General features: G+C 35.6%; 2 protein-coding genes across 3 annotated transcripts; one reads left to right on the plus strand and one right to left on the minus strand.

The window, feature by feature from the left end:
* Nucleotides 1-389: 389 nt before the first annotated feature.
* Nucleotides 390-8,439, minus strand: IntS3 (integrator complex subunit 3). Its single transcript, XM_088273788.1, has 5 exons — nucleotides 8,277-8,439; nucleotides 5,450-8,062; nucleotides 4,842-4,967; nucleotides 3,469-3,603; nucleotides 390-2,376 (listed from the first exon to the last, which is right to left on the minus strand). The coding sequence occupies exons 1-5, from the start codon at nucleotides 8,349-8,351 to the stop codon at nucleotides 2,311-2,313; spliced, it is 3,015 nt and encodes a 1,004-aa protein (XP_088129914.1). The 5' UTR covers nucleotides 8,352-8,439; the 3' UTR covers nucleotides 390-2,310.
* Nucleotides 8,440-10,019: 1,580 nt separating this feature from the next.
* On the plus strand, nucleotides 10,020-27,773 carry rump (heterogeneous nuclear ribonucleoprotein rumpelstiltskin). Of its 2 annotated transcripts, XR_015838838.1 has the most exons (13): nucleotides 10,020-10,559; nucleotides 11,899-12,061; nucleotides 12,421-12,481; nucleotides 12,871-13,027; nucleotides 13,106-13,252; nucleotides 15,099-15,374; nucleotides 18,674-18,821; nucleotides 20,248-20,576; nucleotides 21,408-21,543; nucleotides 22,980-23,050; nucleotides 26,602-26,678; nucleotides 26,766-26,847; nucleotides 27,593-27,773. XR_015838838.1 is itself a non-coding variant. In XM_088273800.1 (10 exons), the coding sequence occupies exons 1-10, from the start codon at nucleotides 10,371-10,373 to the stop codon at nucleotides 23,033-23,035; spliced, it is 1,662 nt and encodes a 553-aa protein (XP_088129926.1). In that variant the 5' UTR covers nucleotides 10,020-10,370; the 3' UTR covers nucleotides 23,036-23,359. The 2 variants fall into 2 exon arrangements, 1 of the variants encoding a protein (XP_088129926.1); XM_088273800.1 differs by lacking the exons at nucleotides 26,602-26,678; nucleotides 26,766-26,847; nucleotides 27,593-27,773 and having other exon boundaries at nucleotides 22,980-23,359.
* The last annotated feature ends 76 nt before the right edge of the window (nucleotides 27,774-27,849 follow it).

The raw sequence follows: 27,849 nt of genomic DNA on the forward strand, positions 1-27,849 counted from the left end.
GGCTTACTTAGGTTATTGTAGTGTTATATATATATTATAGATAAACATTTACGTAAACATCGAACATTGAATATACATCAAATTTTAACAATGTTTTCAGTAAAATTGTTTCCATATAAACATAGAAAATGATTTAATTTCATCACAAAGTGTCATCAATTTCATATTACGTATATGGATTTAAACATCAATATTTCCACTATTAACTACAATTATACTCAGTTAAAACACAAATATAAACATGATCTTTAAATTTAGACACAGCTTTTCTAAACATTTTGTATATAAGCGTGGGTAGGGGATTGAACAATGGGAAATTGTCTGTTCTACAAAGCATTCGGGATACATTTAAGCATATAAAAGTTTATTCATGCAATTTGTGACAGAACTTATTGTATTTCTATTTCTTTTGTTGGTCAACATGTATGCATTATACAAATAAGCGCGAACATCAGTTGCATACATATATTTAAATTGAAAAAAAAACACTTTGGATAATTTTTGTGCTAGAGGTCGCACAACACCAACTACAAAAAAATTGTTATCAACTTGGTAAAAGATTAGTATTGATTTTGTAATTCATAACTGTTAAGTGCCATCAATGACAGTTTCTCTATTTTTTTTTCAGATATCATCAAGAAAATGTACATATTTTCAATCTGCTTGCGTACTCTACATATAAAATATGCATATTATGGCTGGGAATATTGTTTTAGAAAGTGTAAGAATTTTCATTCTTTTGAATACCTATCCAAATGAATGTGTATAACATTCAATAAAGTGCTTTTCAGGGTTATATTGTGTTAAGTCAATAATTATAAATATTTTTTTTTTAAATGGCAGACCAAAAACTTAACTATTGAGAAAAAAAAGATAAAGGTAGTGTTCTTTTTTCCTTGATTTTAAAAGAAGAGTACAATATAATGAGATCAATGCACAATTTTATGAAATTTGTTTTTGATTCACCTATTTTGGACATTGAACATTTAATTTTTATTCGTAATTTAATCATTTTGAGATTTAAACTGGATATAATAAAATGAAGTGTAAGCGGAATATTACAATATTACAGCAAAAAAAAAACCCGCCAATGTACACGAAGCTCAGTAAAATAAAAATAAAATCTTTTCGATTCAAGATTTTTTCATTTCAATTCAACTGAAAATGTTTCTTATCTTAAATCCTGTAACATATTGAACCGCGGGACAAACTTGCCAGTGTGAAAAATCTGTGATTTGTATACATATTAAAAAATTTAAAAGAATAAGCTATTCCAATTTCAGCAGTCTTATCGGATTCAAATTTTGTTTTATGGAAGCGATTTTTTTTGGTTTTATTCCTAATTCTGATTGGTGGGTGAAAAGACAGCAACAGAAAATAAGACTAATTGAGTGCGTCTCCGCGCTAGAGACCCAGAGCTAAGTCGGAGCAGTGGTTGAATTGGTAAGGTGTTGAATGAGGAATACCCTTATTCAAGTAAAACCTCAATCAATAACTTACCATCAAAATAACAAAGTTTATATATATAAATAGCAACATAATACTTGACACTTCAATGCCTAAATAAATATGTACATACGTGATGTTTGCAAAAGACAACCAAAAATATTCAAAGTGTATTAATCCTTTTAAAGTTTGTTCAAAACAATTTTCCATCACTATGGTTAAATTATTTTTATGACTCTTATGTACAAAAAAGTGTGATAAAAATAAATCGCCATTGACTAAAAATGACATTCATCTTTGGTTGTTCGACAAACCGTAGCCAATTTATGGGAACTGAAATGGTTTTCTCTGCCCGCCATACCTCAACAACTACGGCAGATTTAAAAAATAGTTATCAAAAAAAGAGTTTTGACCGGAATATAACATGACCAAATTAAAAATAATAAAATAAATAATAAACCCTTATCCGCACCCCAATGGTGCATAGGGCACTGTGTCATATTAACGCAGTGTTATCTTAATCATTTACACATGAAGGAAAGGTGATCAGCCCTCCGCTTCAGGTACCAGTCCATGGCAATATTGAATAAATATTACAGTGAAAAAATCACTTTTAAGCATCTGTCGCTTCCAAAATTAGTTGTAATGAAATATAATACCCGAGTGTTTTATTTTTAATTTAATCATGTCACACCACAAAGTGAATGCCGAAACAATAAATAACATAACATGATTATTTAAATTTTAAGTAAATTTTTCAAAAACATATGTTTGATGAGGTATCGGTGGACTCTTGTTTGAATACATTTTGTACAGAAATAGTGGTGTACTTTGGTGTTACAACTATCAATTTACAAAGATAAATTAATCACTTTCCGATATAGCCTTCTTTCTTCGTTTGGCTTGTTTTGGCTTCACTATCTCTTCTTCCTGTAGACAAAAGCATACATCACCATTAGGATTGTCAGAAATATACTATTTTATAAGATTAAAGTGGATAAGGAGCATTGGTCTGTATGTTCCCGATATTACCATAAGACAGCGTCGGCATAGATTGTTTCACATTCCTATATACAGGACCAACCTGCCAATGGTTATGCCTGTAGGAAGAGCTACTACTATGTTGAACAATTGTGACAATTGTTTCGCCTTGTTAGGGCATTATCAAACGAATGTTTGAATATCAAACGACATTCGTTTGATAATGCCCTAACAAGGCGAAACAATTGTCGCAATATAATTTTTTATGTGTTTTTGTTAATAAAATACAACTTAGTAGACTCAAAAGATCTGTGTTTGATTTAAAATTAATACATAAGTTAATTTTATTGTTCTATGAGACTGTTGATTTTATAAGCACAAACTTTACTTTTATCTGTCAACAAAGGAGAACTAATGACAATTAGTCAACAAACAAGGGACCGTAATATGACAATCCACAGTTTGCATTAAATCAACGTGCCCTACGTAAAGTTCTCTAACTACATTTTTGTCAATTTTGAGATATTTGGTGTATATTATCAACTGACCGTTATCTACAAATATAAACAAACAAAAAAATATATATAAAATAAATTACACCTAATTTCAGGCATATAAGACGTTATCTGCATTGATTTTCGAAATGAACTGAACTCCTAAAACGCTAACTACTTAATTTTGACAATGCATAAAGTTTTAAAACGATTTAATACATTCTTTTATCATGTTTTTTACTGTATAATACTTGTTTAGAATTTCAGATAAAACCGTTAATTAATAAAACGAATACGTTGAAAAAATCTTCTAAGCTCTCTTCTGTAAAGTAACAGATTTGCAGATAGAGTATTTACGTAGGGGCCGTTGAAATGACATTTGCCGTTTCCCGCATACAATGTGTTAATATAATATAATATTTTTATACTTCTAATTATATTATATCGATAAATGCAAAAAAATAAATAAATAAAGAGATAAAATAAAAAATAAAATGCACCTTAAGTGAATTTATCTCTGGGAATAAAATGGCGGTTGTTGTCTTACCTCGCTGTCTTCGTTGGAGGAGGGGTTGGAGCGCGGGGGGCGGCGGGGAGGGGGCGCGGCAGCCCCCTTCCTGCCTCTCCGGGACACGGGCAGCTCCTCTTCGGAGGCCAGAGCAAAGAGGGCGCTAAACTCCTTCTACAATATAAATTATACATACATGTAATTAGAATTGTTTTTTTTAGATGGGTATTGCATTTATTATTTACCTTGCTTATTATGTACAAGGTTTATAGATCATTTAGTGGATTTTTGTTTCTTCTAACTAAATAAATATGTTTTTATTTGAATCTGTGTTGGTAACAGGAGGGATAATCTAGTGTGGGCTAATCAGGAACTTCTCAGTATTTGCTCATTGCTGTAATTAGATATTGCATTTAAAGTAAGGCCCAATATATGATAAATCGCAAATTAACTAACTAATTATCACGCCGCTTCTCCGCAGGGGTAAGCAGAGAGAATAGAATGCCACACCACTCCGTCTTTGCAAACATACATCACCTCTACCACGTTCATGTATCTCCTCATACATACCCCCCCCCATTATTTCGACTCCTAATCTGAACGCATTCAAGTATTTGACATAACTGATCCTGCCAAGTTTTTCTCGGTCTTTCTCTGCTCCCTTTACTACATTCGCTTCATAAATTTATTTTACCATTCTTGCCTCAATCATTCGTTCCACATGTCCAAACCATCTCAACACACCTTTTTAATTTTATCGATAATGCTTATCTCAGCTTTGCATTCCTTTCGAAATCGCAACATAATTTTCTTTAAACCCAGACTACATTTTACATTTTTTTCATTTGACATTTGACACTTTGGACGGGAAGGGTATTTTAACCTTCTGTGCCCGCCTTATTTCAAAGGCAAAAAGAAGGAATTATCCAATTCTTTTATATGAATATTATACACCAATCTCTTTGTTGAGCTCTTAACTATATGTACATAATTATCAAATCCCGTCGCCAGCGGTCCGCAGGCGTAAAAAAATATCCGTCTGAAATGTGTTAAAACACTATTTTTATATTTTAAAAAAAAGTTTTTCTTTGAAATAAATATATGGTTTTGAAAATAAAAGAGTTACTGAAAGATAAGGAGTTAAAAAAAAAATCATTTATTCTAAAAAAAAAGTTATATTCCAATGTATTATAAAAAAATATAAAAAAATTGGACGCAGAGTGACATCATACACTCAGCACAGCCGATCGCGTTCTAATTTTAATGTTCAAGATCTCTGCCTTAACAAGAAACCATTTGTAGAAATAACTGCGCTAAGAGCAGAATTTCGTTGAAATTTCGAATAAGGAAATTACATTTGTCGGGATTTTAAATGGTTAAATTTTGAATGATAAATAAAAACGAATACTAACCTTGATAGCCTCGTTACTATGAGACTGCGCATTCTGCAGCGCTTTTCGCAAGCACTCCAAATTATAAAACGACATATCGCTTTGCCGGAAACAGCACTGCCTCATTTGTTCCAAATGCCCCAACATCTAAAATAAAACAATTTCATCGAATGTAAGTTCAAAATAAACAAAATCTTCACAGCGCTTCTATGAAGATTTTATGTTTAAAAAATCATACGAGGATTTAAAACCAAACAAAATAGAAATTGAATTATTAATTAAAATACAAAATAAGTTATTAACGCAAAATAAAGTTAACATAATGAAAAACATTCCAAAATAACAAGTGCGATTTTAAACATTAACTTTAATAAAAATGGAGTTTACATCTCAATATTGTGTTAAAATATTGGTCGTTTCTTTTGCAGATACTTCAGTAACGTATTTAGAGGACGATTCTTACTTTGCAAAAGTTACTTTAAAACTAGAAATCGTTCACTTTGTATTATACCACTTCAATTAAAGTAGTATTACACAAAGTGAACGATAAGAGTGAAAAAAAATAAGTTAAAAATATGAAACTAACTAGGATACACAGTATAAAGTAGATATAAAAAGGCAAAGCTCACTTGTACGGCGGTAGGTTGGGTGTTGGGAGAAAGGGCGTGCTTCCCGGGGCGCTTCCTCTTGTTGGGGCTCGTGCCCGGGTAGCGGGTGCCCAGCATGGTGGAGATCAGGTCGCCCAGCTTCTCCTCGTAGTCCTGGCACCAATACATGAGGGCCGAGGTCACGAAGCTGTCCCCCTCGGACTTGATCTCGCGGCTGAGCAGCTGGCGCACCAGCTCCACCGTGGGCCGCTCCTGCTTCAGCATGAGCAGGATGGAGGTGAGCGCCTCCGCGTGCACCTCGAACTCCAGCTTGGGCAGGATGGGCAGCACGTCCTCGATGGAGATGTCGTGCGCCGTGAGCAGCTGCCACAGGCAGTACTGCTCGAAGGTCTCCCACGCCAGGCTGGCCGTCAGCACCGCCATGATGCCCTCCGGCTTGAACATGAGCAGCGTGCCCTGCAGCGTCTGGCACACCAGGTCGCGCAGCTGCCGCCCGTCCACCGTGGACACCACCACGTGCAGGATCTGGATGTGGTTCAGGGAGGCGTCCTTGAAGTGCTTGAAGATGTCCGGCAGGATCCACAGCAGCATGTTCACGTCGCATTCCTGGCATATTTTCAAATCGTTGGCGATGCACGCTTGCAGATCGGTCTTGATAATCTGGCAGTAGTTCTTGTACAAGTCGGACTGGAACGGAACGTCCTTCTTCTTCTCGGGATCCGTCAGCAAGTTGATTTCCGATACATATATCACCTTCAGATAGAACAGAAGGAAGAAGCCGACGTTGTGATATATTTTCTGGGAGTGGATCTCCTTGAATATCTCGACGACCAACTTCTTCTTTTTCTCTTCTTCCTTGGAGTCGGAGGCGAAGCAGGCGAACATGGCGGCGAGCGGGCCCGAGGCCAGCGAGGCGAGCGCGGAGAGCGGCGGGGCGAGCGGCAGCGGGGGCGGCGGCGACTCCTGCAGCGCGGCTGCCAGCCACTCGGCCAGCGCGGCCACGGCCTCCGCGTTGGAGGCCAGCCCGCTGCCGGCCGCCAGCAGCCCGCCCATAGCGCGCTCCTGCTCCTCGCGGCTGTCCTTCTCTGCCAGCACGCGCTGCGCCGCCTCACGCACCTCGGCGCCCAGCCCGGCCGCCAGCTCCTCGCCCGACCAGCGCTCGCGCAGCCGCACCTCGGACAGCGGCAGGTCGTCGTCGTCCGTGTCCTCCTCCGTGTGGATCACCAGCGGCGGCTCCTCCTCTTCGTCCGAGAAGGCGGGCTCCTCGGAGCGCGCGCCGCCCGCCGCCTCCGCGTCCACGCAGAACTCCTTGAAGGTCTCCCGGACGGCGGCCCGCAGCTCCCGGTCCAGCTTGGGGGAGTCCAGCAGGGGAAATAGGCTGGGCAGAACTCGCTTCTCGGTGATTTGGCGCAGAGAGTTGAAGATGCCGGAGCGCACCTTGTCGGCCAGCGGCGGGCAGAAGTGCGGAATGACCCGACACAGGAAGTCCAGCAGCGTGGCCGTGACGGCGGGGTGCGAGCGCATGGAATGGTGCATGACCAGGATGGCCGGCTCGATGTTCATGATGTTGTCCTTGTCGGGCTCGTAGAACAGCCAGTCGTAGAAGAGCGCGAGCTTGGCGTTGGAGGCCGCCACGCTGGAGGTGCAGGTGGTGAGCAGCCAGCCGATGACGGCCCAGCGCGGGATGATGTCGGAGCAGAGCAGCTCGTTGGTGGGGTGGATGACCCCGACGATGAAGCGGATCATGTCGCTGCGCAGGGACTGGGACTCGGGCGTGGCGAGGTACTGGCGCTGGAACCACTCCTGGTAGCGCTTGTGGTTCCCGAAGCGCACGGAGGCCGTGAGGAACACGAGCTTCCTCTCCATGTCGGGGGTGAGGCGCGACTGCAGGAAGCGGCGCGACGTGCGAGTCTGCAGCAGCTGCAGGACGTTGCCGAAGGTGGGGCAGAGGCTCTTGGGGTTGAGCAGAATGTCCTGCCACAGCTGGTTGAACTCGGGGATGCGCGCCACATTCTGCAGAAGACGTACGAGGTCTCTTCCCAGAGTTATGACGTCGGAAAACCTCTCTCGGATCAGCAATATTACGAAGTTCACCTCCTTTTGTCGGAGGGCGAGCAGCGGCGGAGTGTTGTGGTCCTCGATGAGTCTCAAGTAAGTGTACACGGCGGAACATATCAAGGCGGGAAATTTATCCAACCACGATTTGTTTTCCACGTAAATATCGAGCAGCGATTCGATCAAGTTTATATTCTTGGGAGTTATATCGCCTCCGGAAGCGTAGCGCATCAGATTCCAGCAGATGTTGTCGATGTTGGAGACGGCGTTCCTTATCATTTCTCTGACGAGCCATATCAACTGGCTTCTGGCGGTATCGTGAAACCGGAGATACCTTTCTAGAATGAGGGTGGACAGGTGCGCCAGCAACGAGGCGAGTCCGTCTCTCGAGACGAGAGTGAGATCTCGGTAGTATTTGGCCGCATTCGAGGGCTCGGTGAGGATGCCCATCAGAAGTCCGAGGGAAACATCTTCGTGGTTCTTATCCTTACACACGGCGTTATTCAAGGCATCGTGGGCCTCCTTTTCTCCCAAACCCGAAATAATGCCTTGAAGATATATGTAAGCGCGTTCATACCTCTGTGAAAGAAAAGAAAACAATTAAGAGTGCGAAATACCGCCTATGCGCTTTAAATCATTCGAACTTTTTGAAGTGAAGTTTCAATAAATTATTCAAAAATAGGGCGCGAAAAAAACATAGGTGTCGCCTTAGGCGGCGACCCGTGGATTCCGATCGATATGGCTACCCATTTGGGAGTCCTTTGTTAATAATATTAAGATTATCTCTATCTACCTCGTCTAATTCGTCCTTATTTTCGACTACTGATGACACGAATAACCTTAAGGTACTATTTTTTGTCTGCTCCATGCTCCCGTATGCAGACCAAGCGATAAAAAATACGATTAACTAGGGCAGGCCATTCCCTGCATCGCTCCGAGGAGTGAAAAATGTTTGTGAATGCACAAAAATTGACGCGAGCCACCAGTTCTCAGGGTAGCCATACACAAAAACAAAAGTCTAACTTTAGTGTTCGTGCTTTTTAGTACCTACCTCGTTCTAAATAAATACTGCTAACCGAATAATCGAACTGAATTTTTATCCTTTATTGCTGTCATATATAAATACAAAGAATGATTATAATAGAAATACATTGAAGTCCCAATAATTGCAATTTAAGCAGTTTATTATAAGGTTCTTTATAAAATCTGACGACAACCAAAAAAAGAGAATTATAAATGAAATAGAATATGATGGTGGCAAAGAGAGGAAAAAAAGTTACAGAAAATTAAATCTCAATGACTCTGATTTGGTGATGTAATACTTATTTTATTTAAGTTTGTAGATGATTTAATTATTTTAATAAAATATTTTCATTAGTAAAATATTTTCAAGTATTTTTGAATAGAGATATTAGTTATTACTATTACTACTAGTAATACCATCACGCCGTTTCTCTGTAGAGGTAGGTAGAGAGGATGGAATGCTACAAACTTCTATCATGACATAAATTCCTAGCTTCCTTCACGTCCATACATTTAGTGAACTAGTCATTCAGGCCTTCCGATCACGTAAACTTTTGACCCCACCAGGTTTTAGGTTCTGATTGATCTGGCCGTGCCAAGTCTTTTTCAGTCGTCCTCGTTCTGTTTTCCCTCTCATATTTGCCGTAAATATTTTCTGTCTTCTTTGGCTGCCTTCCGGTTTATACATCTTAAAAATAATAGTGAATATGTATATTAAATAATAAGTATATAAAGTTAATCCCTAAAAACAATACTATATTCAATATTTTATACCAATCAAGATTTATCATAAAGTGCTTTTATTTTTCATATTATTTAGATAAGACACATTAAACCTGCTTAATTTTTATGCCCTATTACCTCACGAATATTTGTCAACTGCATACCTTCTTTTACACATTCTGTTTCCAACTTAAATCTTTCCTTTAAAAAAATGGACGTATCCACATTAAATGAGGAACATCTTGTGATCATCACATTCACAAACAGTAAAGATAATTAGCCATAAAACGGAAGAGGTATTCTAGAAATCCTCCATGACCCGTGAAAATTTGAGAGTTTTTTTAAAAATGAAAATGCAGACAATTTTACGTTAGGGATGAAAATGTTCGTATTTTTTCCGTGTTCTACTTTTATAAATCGATTATGCCAAATATTTTACATTTTCTCTCAAATCAATTTCTTTGGAAAATTAAGGGAAAATCTATTGTATTCAGGCGTTGAGTTGCTTCTTTAGCTTTAGTGTGTGCTTATTCATAACCAAATATTCCTTTATATATTCTTATCCAAACAAGCTGTAGGGTTTGATTTCTTGCCTCTGTTTTTTTAATCAATACCCTTGTTTATATTATTATTGGATTATTATTACAACATATTAGTTATTATTAAATCATTTAGTAGGTAATGAAAAGCTACGAATTATATTGCTGTTTTGTGGAATGAACGCAGGTAGGACCCATCAGTATTATTTTAGTTGCTAAATGCTATTTTCCAATAGAAAACACCGACGGTTAATCATAAACAATCTTCGAAGTGCTTTAAAGGTGCTTTGGAGTTTGTAGTAAAATATAAAATATATTCTCGTACCGTCTCATTCATCGAAGTTTGGAGTAATTCGTAATATTTTGTTTTTTTTTCTTCAAAAAGTACAGCAGTTTAGTATATACTGGTAGATCCATAGTTAGTCTGTGGGTAGATCTTAGCTTACATTCGTTTTAATGTTTGCCATTATTTCTGTCAAAGCTTTTATGTAAATGCATTTATTTTTGATTCGCCGATAAGTGAGATTGCTAAATTCAAGTTATTGCAATAGTACACGGGCGCCTGGTTTAAACGTATTTATGTTAAAAAATATATAGCAGGAATGGAAAACTTTGATAATGAACAGCGGCAGCGTGACTGGAGCCGGAGAGGTGACAAACCTTCACGCTTTTCTGATGCTAATCCTAGGGACCGCTCTCGGGAAAAGCCGGCTAGAGAAAATACTGTATTTGTCTCAAACATTCCGTACGAGTACAAATGGACTGATGTTAAAAATCTCTTCAAACGCCATGTAAGTACCTACTACATAACAAACTAGCCGCTTCATGCTTCATAGGGATAGCTTCTGAATAAAATTAATGTAAATTCTCGCTACATGGCGTGGAGGGTCCTATACCTTAATATTTTTGTTTTTGCACAAGAAAAGATTTTTTTTAAAAGAATAGTTTTAATAATTATAAAAACAAAACTGGCATGTGTTTAAACATACTACAGTACAAAAATGAGTTTTTTCAAAATTTCATATTTTTATTACCAAATCACATAAAATTCTACAATAACAAATCATCATTTAGAAACTAATAAAAAAATACTTTATTTGAGGATGAAAACATATATACATAATTTTATAACTTTATCAAATTTATAAAAAAAATTGTACATGTTTCCTTAAAATTGTAAATTTCATTAATTATTACTTCATTATTTTTACTTCATTTTAAAAAAAAAAATGTTATGTATTTTCATTGTATACTATACAATGTATAATGAATATGCCATTGAACCATGGAGGCCTGAAAATTTACTCCGAAGTTTGGGATAAAAATTAGTATAATCATGCCAAATATCTGCTATGAAAGAGAACGAGTTACGATTCACAATTGCTAGTAATGAATAGTTTCACTCGCTCAGAACGTGCAACTGTTCATCAGCAGCATCAGCATTGATTGGATCCGACGGCAAAGACGCAGCGAACAACAGCGCATGCCCCAAGCGCAACATGTTCAATGAAATATTGAATACCTAGCTCTTTACATTCATTTTGTTCCCAGCATTCACCCTCCTTTCTATGTCTTTATCAATCTTTCCATCCCTAGAAAACATACTACCCAAATATACGAAATCATTTACCTGCTCCAAAATGTCTCCATTTACCAATATTTCACTCTCAGATCTCCATTCATCTCTTTCTTCTTCTTCTTCTTCTTTTGTAGATCCTAGGGATCTGTTTGTGCCTCCGCATGTCGCTCTTGGGACGTTGACTCCCAGCTGTCTTTCCATCTTTTCGGAGGTCTGCCTGGGGGTCTGCGCCCTTCAGGGTTGCCTTGGAGGGCGATACTTGGAAGTCTGTCTTCTGACATTCTGTTTATATTTTCCTTCCAGTATCGCCTTCGTTGTCGTCCCCACCTCGCGATATCCTCCGTCTTACACATGCTCCGGATGTCGGTATTTCTTACTCAGTCTCGCAATTTGTTTACGGTTATAGATTCATCTCGGAGGTGCGAAATCGAGATCTTGAGATTCATCTCGTTCAAAAACCATAATTTTGGATGTAAATATATATTTAACAAATACATAAATGTTTCAAAAATAAAAATAAAAATCCTATTTTCATGCATTTTTAATTTTAGGTTGGTGATGTAGTATTTGTGGAACTGTTCAAGGATGAGAATGACAAGCCGCGCGGCTGCGGTATTGTCGAGTTCTCCAACTCTGATTATGTTAAGAAGGCCATGGAAGTGTTGCATAGGTACCCCTTGGAAGGAAGGAAGCTCGTCTTGAAGGAAGATTCTGGTACAGATTTATTGATATTGGATTACCTTTGACCATTTTTTTATTCAAATTTAAGCTTATAATATACTTTATACTAAAAATTAATTTATATAATATACTGCACAAGTTAATGGAAATTATACTCTACCTATCTACGTATCTCCGTAGTGTATTGGTCAGCACGCTCGGCTACCATACTGGAGGTTCCGGTTCGATTGCCATAGACTCTTATAACTTTATAAACCAGTGTTGCAATGCTAGCTGCCTTTTGAAGTCATAAGATAAAGTTGCGTTTGCATTATGAATTCTTGTAAAAATGAAAGAGCCTGCTGCCTAAACTATTTTAATAAATAAAATTATAATTGTGAAATGTCTTTCAGGTATTATACGCAATAAGTACGGGCATACTGAGAAACACGATCGAGATGTTTCCGGGATAAGGTAAATCCTCATTTTTTATGTAAAATAATCGAGTCTGTTTTGGGCTTATCTAAGGGTGAAATATAGGATTGTAAATATGTTACGGAATTTTTATATTGCTTTTAAATATAAATGATCAGGTATCTCAAATACATGAATCGATTGGCATGATCAGGTATGTCAATACCTTGAAAGGGGTCAGGTCAGGAGTCGAAATAATCGGCGGGTATGTATGAGGAGATGCATGAATGTGGAGGAGGTGAAGAAAAATTGCAAAGACAGATTGATGTAGCGATATTCTCTCTGCCTACCCCTACGGGAAGCGGCGTAAAGGTTAGTTAGTTAGTTAGTTAAATAGATAAAAATGAATTATGTGTATTAAAATCTTGCGATAATATTCATGTTTGTAGAAGCCGAGACAACTGGAATAACATGCAGGGGTCTGGTATATCGGGAGGGGGGTTCCAAGGAGACGGTGAAAGATTTAACACCTACGGGCTCAGCATCCAGTTCTTAGACTCCATCAGTGTGCGCGGACCGCTGCTGAACCGCATATTCGTGGCCAATGTAAGTCTTTCTCGGAAAATTCAAAATCCTTTACTTGAAAACTCGCAGCGCTTACTTTGAACAATATTTCTGTTTCAGCTTGACTACAAAGTGGACAAAAAGAAATTGAAGGAGGTATTTAAAATGGCGGGGAAAATTAGAAATATCGATCTGAGCATGGATAAAGATGGAAATAGCAGAGGATTTGCTGTTATTGAATACGACCATCCAGTGGAAGCGGTACAGGTAATTGCTGCATCAAACAATTGACCGACTTCCTGTTAACTCGCTGGGAGCACTACTGCCGCCAATTTTTATACTAAATTTATTATGACATGTGAGAAAGAAGGTCCATATGTGCTATTCGATATCTGAGCTGATTTTGTAGAAGTGTAAAATTGCAAAAACAAAAATAAGTATCTTCACTTGATTCGGTCCTGCAGAAATCAGTTTTGAGAAGCTATAATTTGGACATATTTTAGTTTTGTCTAAGTTTATTATTTATTTACAAATATGTTCATTTTCAATTTTCAATTCAAACCCTTATCCGCACCCCAATGGTGCATAGGGCACTGCATTATATAAACACAGTGTTATCTTGATCGTTAACACACGAAGGAAAGGTGATCAGCCCTCCGCTTTAGGTACCAGTCCAGGGTAATATTGAGTAAATATTAGAGTGAAAAAATGACTTATATTTATTTGAGCCCCCTTGGGAATCGAACCCGGGACCTCCAGAATAGTAGCCGACCATGCTGACCATTACACTACGGAGGCGGACAAAACAGCCGAAATACATATAATATGTTCATTAATTAAACATATTTGAAAATAAAACTCATTGTTTATGTGTACACTTGCGTCAGTGTTAATTGGGTCAAATATTCTGTTTTTTTTTTCTCGATTATGCGAAATTGGCTTTATTTCATATTGAAAAAATGTTTTCATCTAAAAATACATAAATTTAGATTGAAGATATTTACATAAAAATGTTGTAGTAAAAACAACAATTAGGAAAGTTACCCCTTCTTTCCCGGTGATATGTATTTACTATACTTCGAGTCTAATAACGAGAATATTGATACAAAATACAATAGATACGGGCTCATAATTTTTGTATACCTCCGTAATACAACTATGTACATATTACGTAAAAGTATTATAAAATATAGTTATGTATTCATTTGGCGAGAAGGCTAATTTTGCAAAAGAAAATGATGAATGAAAATATTGATTACAGGCGGACCTCAACTTTCTACTTATTGGTTCCTGAAAATGTGTGCGAAAGTTAAATGTTCGAAAGTTGAGGGATGTAAAAAAATAAATATAAAAAAAACACTAAAAATTGTACTTTAAAATTTGTATTTATCAAAAATTACCAGCTAAGTACATATTGAATATTTTTTTTAAATTTTATTACATAATAAACTTGTCAAGAATTAGTTGCATTTTACTATTTTTTTTTCTTTTCTTTATAGTTCTGTAACATGAAGTGCTATTATGGATTGCCCTGCGCACTTGAGATATGTGTTCTCCATTGGGATCACATTATTCAATATTTTTTTCAAATGTCTTGAGATGCGTTAAAAGCTTCATTCATATTTTTTATTTTTAAGGTCTTGATGCTTTCTTCAGGTTCTTCTTTCTCACTTTCATTAGAAATTAATTAGTCAAGGGTTCAGAATGAGATTCAATTATCTCATTAACATCTTCACTGTTAACATCCAGGTTTACTTTTTCAAGTGTGATGGTTCCTGGAGTTTTATCAAAAGTTATGAAAACACCTATAATTTTTGGCCATAGTCGTTTCTATGAACCTTTCATTATTGACTATTTTATTTATAACACTTTTCACAGTACGGACCCGGTTCATACACACTTTATATTGTAAAAGGGAAACAACTGGAAATAAAATATTTTTGCCAAAAAAGATTTTTTTTTAATGTGTGAAATAGCGAATTTTGCGAAAGATGAGGCCTGCCTGTATATTGGCTGTTTTAAACATAAAACGAGTCTTACACAATCCTTTATAGGTTGAGAATGTCAAATTAGATGTTCCTCCCGAGTGATAAAACCCCATTTGCGATTGCAGGCCATCTCGATGCTGGACAAGCAGGTGCTGTTTGAGCGGCGTCTGGCGGTGCGCATGGACCGCGCCAACTCGGCGCCCTCGGAGGCGCGCCTGCCCGAGGGGCTGCAGGCCGTGGGGCCCGGGCTGGGGCCCAACGGGGAGGCTCTGCGCGACGTGGCGGCCAGCCTGCCCCCCGCGAACGCCGCCCCCGTCCCCGGCGCCCTCGCGCCCGGCTTGCTGGGCGCCGTCCCGGCCCTGCAAGCCCTCGGCCAACTGCAGTCCCAGCTCCTGCAGCAGGTGCACTTGTCTAAATTACGCTAACTCTGCCCCACGTCTCATATCATAACGTTTTACTTTATTGTTGTTAGAAGCCTAAGGCTGTTTATAATCTCTTATTTTTCTAACCCTTGTCCCCCTCCGTAGTGTAATGGTTAGGCCAACAAAGAGATTGGTACATTATATTCATATAAAAACATTAAATATGTAATTCCTTCTTTTCTGAGGCCAGCACAGAAGGTAAAAATACCCGTCTTTAAGCATCAATCGACCGAACGGGTATAAATATCTTTCCCATCCATAGTGTGTAAGGTTCAGACGCATATAATTCATATTAATATATATCACCCGTAGGGTGAATAATCCAATGTCTCGTAGAAAAAACAATAAATAATATCATATTTTGTAAATCCTGTAATTCCATCGTTTAAATCATCTAACCTGGCTGCAAAAAACAGGGTATGGAAACAGCAATTTCTCAATATCAAGGCAAGCATGGGCACGCTTTGAGATATACATTGTCTAGTAAAATCATATTGTTTTTGATTTTTGTCAATTAATATAGTACTTTTTAAATTAATAAGACACAATCTATTTTTTACGAGGCTGTCCAACTTTAACGCAAACACAAACTAAGATGCGATTTGCAAAAGTAAAGTTATCGAGTGAATGAAATATAAATGGGCACTTCCTAACCTGTATTTTAAATAATTCTAAAAAATCTACGCCTTTGTATGAAGTACCTCGAGTTAAAAGTACATATTTCAATCGAACTGCGAATCTCCAAAATGTATACACAAATAGGCCCGGCATCGTTACGTTTGATATTTCTAAATATACCTGAAATATAATTTTAGTAAAAACCTAAAATTAAAATTTTATGTGATAAAAGAGATATTGTTAATATACATGTAATGTATACATATTTATAGTTACATTCACTAATGTATAAATAAAGTTATACATTGGTGGTGGTTATATATACATATTACATTAAAACCACGGGTAATATGTGTAATCATATTAAAACCCCGTATCATGTATTTCATAGATATTAAATCCTTAGTATATGATTTTTATTTCTTGTATACCAGATATGGAAAAAGTTCTAGAAATATTGTGTACCATTATATAAATCGGGAAAATTCTGCATAAAGATTATATTCATTTAACTTTATTGTTGTTGGTGGATTGGCTTCCGAAATTTCACATTTTCAATTCAACATAGAGAAAAGTTGAGGCCGAGATTCCCATTGCATTCCTGTATCTCCATACTGAATATTGTTTCCGGATCTTCTATACAAACTGTCATTCTGTTGACGCTTGATTCATAATTTGAACAAGGCTTTGTTTCCAACATATTGCCACACAGAAAGGATTAGAAAATCCATCGACTTTCTAATTAAAATGGATGGTTTTGTTAATGTTTTTAGTCTAGTGTTTATACAATTCATCCCTTCAATATTTAGATCCAATATTTATGTTTATTAAGTCTAATTGATTTTCAAATACCTTTTTGAATATACTATTGTATAAAAAATAATGAAATCTCAAAAAATGCGTCTTTGGTAAATAGTGCGTGATTTTTTACTTATTTCTTGTTTTTTTGTTATTTTTGTCTAGAGTCTTTGGGAATGTGATTTCCCGGATCCGACTGTATTTTTTGCAATTAAATTGAATTTAAAAAAGTAACAGGTCTTTGATTGTAGTCTTATGGTCATAACCGTTCCTCCTCATGCACAATCAGAGTCTTCCAATTTCAATAATCATATTGAATATACTTTTAATTCATATTACCCTTTGAATGTGGGTAGTAAATTCCCATGTCTTCTCATTTATCCGCACGTTCCTGTCACCATTCCACATTCCGGCATACTAAGAATACATAGAAGATTCCATTTGGAACTTGAAACTTCCACAACCATCAAGAGCTCCGAGATGTTTGTAAAGAAATCATCTTTTGTCAAATATTTAAGCAGATTTTTAAATGTGCAACTATAAATTCATCAAAAGTTTGAAATTACTGAAAAATATTTTATGTGATTCATAATAATTAAAGTGGGTTACAATAAAACAGCTCAAGAACCAAAGTTGCAAGACTGATTTGTCATTTGAACCCGATTTCATCTATATAGTCATCTAGCAGAGGATATAAAAATAACCATTACAATTTTATAATAAAAAAAGATACTCCCAAGACGTATGCAAAAAAGAACTTATTCCCCTGGTAAATTAAATTTTTAGTAAAAAGTCAATAAACAAATAAGTAAATTTAAAAACAAAAATCACCCGTTTTCCATAAACAAATGATGTTTCCAATTTTTGTACATCAACAAAATATTTATAATTTTTTAAATATAAAAAAAACTTTATTATTATTCTTAAAATATTAAGTATTTATTTTCTATCTTTATTTGATTCAAGCTCTTGTTATTTTGTCCACGAGAATAGGAATTTAATTTAATTTTTTCTTCTTCATCTTTGATGAGATGTCAAAAAATAATTTTATATTAGTTTATGTGAAATTAACACAATACAGGGTACTTATCCAAATAAGAAGAGAAAAACTTATGTAGCCGATTATGAAGCCTGCCGAGTGAGTATTGTTCCTTGTAAAGTGTATTTTTACCAAAATGTTTGATGGAGTTTATAAGTCTGTTCTTGATAATTATCGGCGTGTTTGTAAACTTGGAATATGATATATTTATATGAAAGCGTCTTTTACATACTGTTGGTAGAGAGCGAGAGATGCTTATATGCGCTCTATCTGCTTACTTTCGGTAGAGCACGAGGGATGCCAAAAAACATTGTACAGATCGGAGTTGGATTTGTAGTTACTTTTAATTAGTATACTAATTAGGATCGGGGTTGATGAAAAAACAACAATGTGTTCATGCAAAGGATATTGACAAATTCAAATATTTAAGGCTTAGATCTCAAGCGTTCAAATCAGAATGCGTTCAGCCCTGCTCAGGGCTGCATGTGTGCTCATGCTCAATTTGAAAAAATATGTATATCGGATATTTTTTTGTTAGCTATAATATATATGGAGAAATATTTTTACATATTTTTTTCAACTCCTTACCTTTCAATTACTGTGTTCTCTTCAAAACCATATAATTATTTCGAATAAAAACTTATTTTTTCCATGCTGATTTTCGATGTTTTAAGAAAATAATTAATTACGTAAAATTTTATGTGGATTTAGGAAAAATAAAGTTGCAACTTAACGAATACTTAACCTAAAGCAGCGCTTATTAGGAATGGTGGGACGGTTAAACATTCCTGTTTTAAGTGTTGTGATAATTTGGAAATCCTAGGGACTGGCATCGGGTGACTTGTCGGGATTGACCGGTGCTGCTGCCGGATTGGCCGGAACCGGTCTGGGCTTGCAAGACTTGGGAGTTAACAACTCTCTTCCGGGATCGCAGATCGGAACTAATACCTACTCTAACGGTTCTTTCCAAGGTAAACCAATCTCCTTTAGAACTGTATTAACACGTTGACTGCCAACTACGAGATAACTCGTAGATTGGGTTCTTTGCTAGGACGCCAACTATGAGTTATCTCGTACTGTTATATTATCTATTGATTCGGCATTAACTTTGTGGAATGACAAGTTGATTTTTTTTTGTAATTAAACACTTGTATAAAACCACTTAATGAGTTTTATTTCATTACATACTACTAGTTTCGAAAACTAACAGATGTACTTGTCATATTCATGCAGCTATGATAAAATTCCTAGTATGCCAGTGCTAATATGGGTAGATAGCGCATATGGAGAGAACAAAAATCAATGCTGGCTTACATGAACAGAAAATTTATTGACAGAAAATATAATTATAAAAAAATTATTAAAAATCCAGAAGTAAAATAATGTTTTGAAGGTTGGATTTTTAGACCGGAGTTCTGAAAATTGCCGAGGCAGTCAATATGTTAATGTATTCCTAGGACATTTTTTCTACTATTCTTTAACACCTTGACTGCCAATAGAATTTTTGTAAAATGTTCAAAATATTTTTTTTGTGTTTTATGGTTTTGATCAATCTGGTGACGTTCCGTGATTGATTTCACAACAGCCATCTCTGATAGGATTAACCTTTTCCTTCCTGTGCTAAAATAAAACGCGCGTCCCGGTAAAATATAGAATGTAGAAATAAATTTAAAAAGAAAAAAATTTTTTTTAATATATGTATGTATATATATATATATATATATATATATATATATATATATATATATATATATATGTATAAAGATATATATATATATCTATGTATATATATATATTTATATATATTTATATTTATATATAAAACGATCAAGATAACACTGCGTCTATATCATGCAGTGCCCTATGCACCATTGATTACGGATAAGGGTTTTGTGTATGTATATATTCACGGGTGAAATCAGTGCTCTGGTTTAGCGAGTGTTTTTGCCTAGAATTTTCACTCATTAAATTATAGTAACCTTAAACATAAAGAGCAAATCCACTCACGAGTAGCCATAGGCTATAAAACTTAAAAAGTTGAAGCCTGAGTAGGGACATGATAAGCAGTGTTGCATAAGCCGTAGCTAGATTTCAGAGTCACTTGGACGTTAGGTAATTTAAAAAAAAAATACTACCACAAGTAAGCTCAGGAGTACGATGTGGGTAGGTACTTAGGTATCGTAAGTTTAAACCATTGTGTATTTAAGCTCATTTTAACACCCATTTATTCCTGAAATACTGAATGTTCGTAATTTCCTTAGTTTACTTTTTAATATTTTTCCTCGATTCATCCTTCGCTGAATTGGAATATTCCACTAAACTAGGTAATTTAAAAAATAAAAAGGGCTCTGGTTTGTACCACTGTGTAAAAAGTTGCATGATTTTACGCCTTTAAAGGTTTGAGCAACTCGGCGTTCGGGCGCAGCCTCGGCATGTCCCAGAGTGCGGGCATGAACTCCGGGCTGGGCTCCAACCAGAGCTCGGGCATGAACTCGGGGCTGGGCTCCAACCAGGGCTCGGGCATGAACTCGGGGCTGGGCTCCAACCAGGGCTCGGGCATGAACTCGGGGCTGGGCATGGGGTTCCCGCACCAGCCGCCCGGCAGCCGCACGCCCCCCGCGGTCCGCACGCCCCCCCGCGCCTTCGAGGTGGACCGCCACTCCCGGGACGCGGACGTGAGCCTCGACAACCAGGACAAGCCCGGGGACATGGTGATCATTAAATTTGTAAGTTTTTGCTAGTAAATTGATCATTTTAAGTAAAAAACCTCGGTGTATAATAATATGTTTTTATAATTTATGTTTGAAGCAATAACTTTGTGATTTTCCATTTTTCAAGACTTTTTGAAATGTACTGACACACGACTTTTTCAAGTCTTGAAAAAGAAGCGGTTAGCTGCGAAACCGGTAGACATTATAATTTAGTTATAATAAAATATTTATAGTGATTATAAAAGAAAGTTATATTATAATTATAAAATGTTTTTAATGAATTTAAAAAAAAAATGTTTTTAATTTAAGTTTTACTTGGTAAGTACTACTTTTTCTTAAAATCTATTGTGATTCGATGCATTCTGCATTATTTTCAAAGACCGTATGGAAATGATGCGGAGTGAATCGAAACACATATCAGAATAGATTTTAAGAAATAGCGGTACTTACTTAGTAAAACGTAAATTAAAATTGAATAGGCACCTTTTATCACACCACGTCACACCGAAAGCTAAAATATATAGACCATTGAAAAATGATGTTATAATAATTATTATGTACTATATTTTGAAAAGTAGACAATATTATGAAAAATAATTCATATTAAATACATAATGAAAAATTGTAAAATAAGAAATACATTGAATTTGATGGCTGCACACTTGTATCCGGCTCACAGCATACAGGTTGAGCAGCGCTGCCTTATAGTAATATGTACTATTCGATGAGGCAACAGGAACAGTTGAAAAAAAAAATGTATTAATAAAGTTATTTGTAAAAAAAAGTGTTATACTACCATCTAGGGTAGGCGGAGGAAAATGTAATATTTTTATTTTTAATTTAAAGCTGCCCGCCTCTGTTACTTGGCAACTACTCCGAGAGAAGTTTGGAGAAGCCGGAGAAGTGAAGTTTGCGGAGAAGATTGACACCGAGACCGCCGTCGTGCGCTTCCAGAGCAATTGGGGGGCCAACAGAGCCATCAGTATCCTTTGAACATGAATTATTTGGTGCATGGCATCGTCAGTAAAGGTTAACAATATATGTTTTGAATATTGAAAGCATCAACTTTGTGATCATATTGATATATTATTTTGAGAAATAAAAAGACTTTGTGTTTTGATCCACTCACATTTTTATTAATCAACTAGTTTCGACAACAACCTGTTGCCCTCTTCAGGGTTTAATTTATGACTAAACATATAAAAGAAACACTTCATACTTATAATACTTAATACTTAACACTAATACCCAATAACTTGTACACTGTTTCTTTTATATATATATATATATATATATATATATATATATATATATATATATATATATATATATATATATATATATATATATATATATATATATATATATATATATATATATATATATATATATATATATATATATATAGTCATCAATTAAACCCTAAAGAGGACAACAGGTTGTTGCCGAAACTAGTTGGTTAATAAAAATGTGAGTGGATCAAAACACAAAGTCTTTTTATTTCTCAAAATAATATATGTTAACAGCATATTTTAAAGCGTGAAACATTACTATTTTACATGTCGCTCACTCCTTTCAAGAACGTCATAAATCAAAATTCGTCAATTTTCAGTTGGGCATGTTTTCGGAATGCCCATAAAATTTACTATATCCCAGCAGAAGCGGCATATTTTTAACTTAATATTTACCCGCCACAGGGCAGAAAGTGTTGTTTTTGCATTTTGAAGAAAAAGTATTGTTTAATTATTTTTTTAAATAAACTACATATTTTTCAAATGGACAAAAAACCTTCAGGTTTTACTTAAAAAGATCTGTTGCACACTAAAAAGTTCAGTAAGTGGCTTGATATTTATTTTTAATACATTGTATTGTATTTTTAAATTTTAAAAACGTTCTCCTGAAAAATCGAGATTTTGATTTATGACATTCTTGAAAGGAGTGAGCGATGTGTATACAATATTTCGATTATATAATCCGTAACTCGGGTAACATACAATATTTTTCAATTAGAACTGGCAAAATATTAAACGTGAGATTTAAATAAAAATTTGGGATTATCAACAAAACGAACAATTCTACATCCATTTTGCCGCCATAGACAAAATGTTGAAAACAGCAGAGATAAAGATTGCCTTCAATCAATATTGAAATCATTTCCCATTGATGCCATTTGATCCTTTGAAAAGCCTTTTTGATAATCAGTTTTGTTGCATCAATGAACCACATTCACGGAAATATTGACGATCTTATAGATCATGCTGTGGGTAATACATATAGACTTCTTATTTAATCTAACCTGACAAAAATAATATTATAGTATTTTGGTTAGATTTGTACTCACAGAGTGGATAGGTCCATTTGGTATTGTGTTCTTAAACATGTTTCTTAAGTGAATATTTCCTTAATATTTGTTCCCAGAAATGTTTGACAAAACTCGCATAGATGGGAAAACAATTGTGGTACGTCACTGCTGAGGATTAGATTAAAAGGTGTTATAACAGAACTGTAAACTGCAAATATTTCTTTAATATTATTTGACATACAACATTTTGATTTTTGGCGATATGACCAGGAGAGCAGCACTTCGGCAGAGGATATTTTATCCATGACGATGGATTACACAAATTTTATTGTACGGCACATTTTATTGGTTGTTTCGTAAATTTTGCTTCCTCCCATGCTTGAAGGCATTATTGGGTGATCTATGTTTAGATTTTATCGTCAATGGTCCTTTAGTCGGCTGATAAAGGCGATTTGTATTTTTCTTCATTATTAAATGTGGTATCCCATCAATTAGACTTTTTGACTTTTATTTTTAATTTCTTAATTATGTCTTTTCAGTATGGTGTTGTCGATAAGTACTTGTATTGATAACAATGAGTGCAATAATTTTTCAATGGTGATATTGTTTTGCAACTATGCGTATACTCATATGCTATGTTGGTTTATTTGGTTGTTTCATTATTATGCTGAAAGCCTATGAATACGGCATCAGAAAGTATAATAAGCGTTAGTTAAGGTTACTATCATTTATCCTCAATGCTTTGCTAGTGACTAAACTAAAAGTAAAGTGCAGTAAATTAATAATGCTGTATTTTATTGATATTTTGTTACAGAATGTTCACTGCGATAGATAAAACTTCCATCGTTTCTGTTTGTGTTTATGATCCTATTAACCGTCCCCTCCCAGTGATATGTATTTACTACAACTCGAGTTTAAAAATGAGAATATCAGTATAAAATATAATAGATACGGGCTCAGAATTTTATGTATTCCTCCGTAATCTATTATGTACATGTTACGTAAAAGTATTATAATATAAAGTTATTCATTTGCAGCGACGGAAATAAATAAATTGTAAAATAAATCAGGGATAGAATCCACCAATACAGAAACGTTTCTCAGAGTTTGGGTGCGTGCCGCATTTTACGTACACGCGCACGCGGCTTCCTACTGTTTCCGACAATTTCATTTTAGCGCACAAGACGTCGTTCGGGATGGTTGTATCGCTACGCTAGCTATGGCGGATGCTTACCATGTATTTTTTTTTCTTTTTTAGGTACTTACCAGAGCTTACATTACAAAATTGATACATTTCAACTTCAACTATGGTCAATAAAAGCGACATTTAGGAATATCCACATTTTTCCCGTTTTTAAATCACATTTTCATATGGTGTACAAAATACATATCACCGGAGCGCGCGGAAGTTTTTAGCATCATAAGGGAAGGGTTAAAAATAAGCAAACTAGGTAACTGATGATGGTGGTTAGTTAGTTAGAATAGAGACTAAAAATAACCTAATTCTGACACATCGCTGCTGGGAGATCACTTTTTTCAGACAGATTTTTGATGCTACTGGAATGGGAATGCCGCAGAAACAGCTTTAAAGCTTAGTGTTAGGATTTATCACAGCTCGATCATAACTTTTTATCAAATTGTGACCAGGAAACTGAAAATGATGGTGAATTATTGAGTCGATTCTTCATTCAGTTGTCTCCATTCTATTGTTGATGCTTCCTATGTAGAAAAAAACTGCACTTTAAATATTGAACGTAGTGTTAATAATTGTTTATCCACCCATATATATGGATATTGCAAACTTTTCTCTGATATGAATTGCTCGATTCTCTTATATTACATTATATTCTACGCTTTGGGTGAAAAATATACAAAGGGGTGATTTTAACACTAATAATTATTGAATTGTCCGCCTCCGGTCAGCATGCTTGGCTACTGTACTGGAGGTCCCGAATTCGATTCCCAGGGTGGGATCAAATAAATTTAAATGATTTTTCACTTTAATATTTATTCAATATTACCCTGGGCTGGTACCTCAAGCGGAGGGCTGATCACCTTTACTTCATGTGTTATTTTGATCAAGATAACGCTGCGTTTATATGATGCAGTGCCTTATGCACCATCGAGTGCAGACGAGAGTTTGAAGAGGAAGAACTATTGAATTCTGATACATCTTTTGTTGGTAAAATTTTTGCTCTTGTCCCTTTATTCATCGATGCAAGGTTGCTTATTTGTTTTGATTTTTTTTATTCAAATTCATTCTGGATGGTAGAAATTTTTCATAACATTTTGTACCGTATGGATGAGGTATTATTATTTCTAAATATGCGATGATGAATATGGAAGTTTCCGAGTCAACTCGAAACATCCAATTTTTAATCGAGATTTTTGGAGAATCTGCATTATTTGGTTCATTTGGCACAAGTCCCCGAGAATGTTCACTTATCAGGTTGAATAAATATGTCATGTTCTTCGTACCTGTTGGAATTTGGCTTTTGGGAGGATTTGAGATCATCTGCAGGGTCGGCACATAGTCCAGCGTGGCATCACCGTCTGGTACTCCAGAAAGGGGCCTCGTTTCCTGCGCATTGTCTGTCGGAGACTTCTGTTGCGTTCAAGAACTCGGCGAACATTGAGAGATTGAATTTTTGTGCACTCGCAAGATATCGCATATACTCTGGTAAGTTGGCATTGATGTTTATTTACGGTAATCAAATAGAGTTTGATTCTAACGACATTGATGGGGAAATTTAAGGGTAGCACTGTTCTGGCAGAAGGCAAACGTCTTGACTGCGCAATATAAGAGATTGGACCAGGATAAGATGTGGGGGAACTATTCCGGGTTGCGCAAAATAGAGAAGCCTTCGCCAGAGTGATTGCCAACGTCAGGGAGATCTGATACGGCAGAGGAAGAAGAAGAATAGAACAGGGCTGGCAACATATTATTTGACATTGTAGAACGTCGTTGTATTGCTGATGGAAAATGTACATTATCATAAATTTCCCCGAGTCTAGATGTGCAGATATATTGAGCTATCAGCTGTTGGAATTTGCATCTGTCGTGTCTCATCTGACTGTAATTAGGAATCAGCTCATATTAGATGGTGTCGTCAAGTTGCAATGGCCGAATTGTAAATCATTTGTCAGGAGAGATGTCTGAGAATGTTCCGTCACCTCGAGATACTGATATGAACGTAGTGACATCATCGGGAGCTGATAGCAAATCTCTAATGAGTTGCAAACGGTTTTTCAAGTGTCCAATTCTTGGAGTGACACCAAAGTTGCAGTTCTTATAAAATATTTGATCCTCAAATTCGTTATATTGATTAATCTTCTTAAATTTTTACTGTTCGGTTTCTAATTATGTTTTTCTGGATTCCTGGATGACATTGTGTGTCATTCATCATTCTTGAGGAAGCTTTGGTCTATATTGCCCATTTCATCTTCCATTATTCCAGAAGTGCTTATGACGTAGTTATGGCATTATAGATCCCTATAGATCCTCATCAAAACATCACAAGAATTTCATCAATATGTATTTATTTTGTCAATTTAAAAAACATTTTTTTTAATTTATTTTAACAAACTATTTATTTTTAGAAATATATTTGAGAAATATATATTTTTTTAAATCATGTACTTTTGTCTCTAAAATTTTAACATCAGTATCCAAGCCAATTATAATATTTTTAAATTTATTTCAGTAAGCTGATTTAATATCAAATTTGTATTTTACAGGTTTGAAACAAAGCATTGATAAATGGTGAAAATAAATAAAATTTGGGTTTACTGAAAACTCATCATCAGTCATCCAGGTAGGTTTATTTAAACACAAATTAAAAACAAAAGCAAAGCGGAAAGTAAAATTAATACTTGTAAAATTAAATTCTTTTTATTTCCAGCGAGAATGATGATGCGAACAGTTATTGCAAGAAATCTACTGGTTAAAATGAGAAACCTCTATCACGTGATGTTACACAGTTGGTAAGAATTGTGAAAATTTATTTACAAAATTATTAATTAAAAACCATTCAATGGGTGTATTTTATTTATTAAATATTTTTTCAATGTACTCTGTTATAAAATGCTATCATATTTGTAAACGTTTATTTTTGAAAAAAAATTACATATTTACTATTTTACCTGTATTTTAATGCCACATTACGTAAATGACATTTTAATTATTTTGGAAAAAAAAAAATTCATACTACATACTCATACTCATACTCATCGCTCACTCCTTTCAACGTCATATATGTATCAAAAATCGTAAATTTTCAGTTGTGCATGTTTTCAGAATGCCCAGAAAATGTACTATATCCCAGCAAAAGCGGCATATTTTTAACTTAATATTTACCCGCTTCATAGCAGAAAGTGTTGTTTTTGCATTTTGAAGAAAAGATACTGTTCAATTATTTTTTTAAAATACTAAATATTTTTCAAATGGACAAAAAACATTCAGGTTTTACCTAAAAAGATCTGTTGCAAGTAAAAAGTTCAATAAGTGGCTTGATATTTATTTTTAATATATTGTATTATATTTTAAACTTTAAAAACGATGTCCTGAAAGTTTTTTGATATATGACATTGTCAGGAGTGAGCGACATATCAATTTTCGTTTTCCGCAATTCAATCTGATATCAGTAAAAGCTCATAATTATTATTATTTTTTTTAATGTGTGTTCCTTGATGTACACAAATACATATTTCAATTCAACACTATTTTCAGGTAAGCCTTGTGTTTGAAGACAGGATTCAGGTCATGGCAGAGTGGGGTTTAAACCGGAAATCTCCGACTCAGAGCCTGCGACACTAACCACGGGACCACAATCTGACTCATTGAGGGACCAAAAATCAAAGAAAATTAAAATTTAACGAGTTTGAAAAATAAAGAATTCATTTGAAAACAATAAGTGTTGTTTTTTTTATTGTCTTATTGGCAAAATGATTTTCCCTTTTTTATGATTGAGAGTTTTGTATGAGATC

Source organism: Brachycentrus maculatus, unplaced genomic scaffold (assembly GCF_059751285.1).
Source record: "Brachycentrus maculatus isolate JH-2025_06_01 unplaced genomic scaffold, ASM5975128v1 h1tg000604l, whole genome shotgun sequence".
NCBI classification, from domain to species: domain Eukaryota; kingdom Metazoa; phylum Arthropoda; class Insecta; order Trichoptera; family Brachycentridae; genus Brachycentrus; species Brachycentrus maculatus.

Bases quoted from the DNA above. Each gene is read 5' to 3' on its own strand.
- IntS3 (XM_088273788.1), bottom strand. From the start codon at position 8,351: ATGGAGCAGACAAAAAATAGTACCTTAAGGTTATTCGTGTCATCAGTA. The intron at 4,968-5,449 runs GTGAGCTTTGCC...GTTTTATTTTAG, and splicing joins CCCAACCTACCGCCGTACAA to ATGTTGGGGCATTTGGAACA. The intron at 3,604-4,841 runs GTTAGTATTCGT...TTTATATTGTAG, and splicing joins ATAGTAACGAGGCTATCAAG to AAGGAGTTTAGCGCCCTCTT.
- rump (XM_088273800.1), top strand. From the start codon at position 10,371: ATGGAAAACTTTGATAATGAACAGCGGCAGCGTGACTGGAGCCGGAGA. The intron at 12,062-12,420 runs GTACAGATTTAT...AATGTCTTTCAG, and splicing joins CGTCTTGAAGGAAGATTCTG to GTATTATACGCAATAAGTAC. The intron at 18,822-20,247 runs GTAAACCAATCT...ACGCCTTTAAAG, and splicing joins CTCTAACGGTTCTTTCCAAG to GTTTGAGCAACTCGGCGTTC.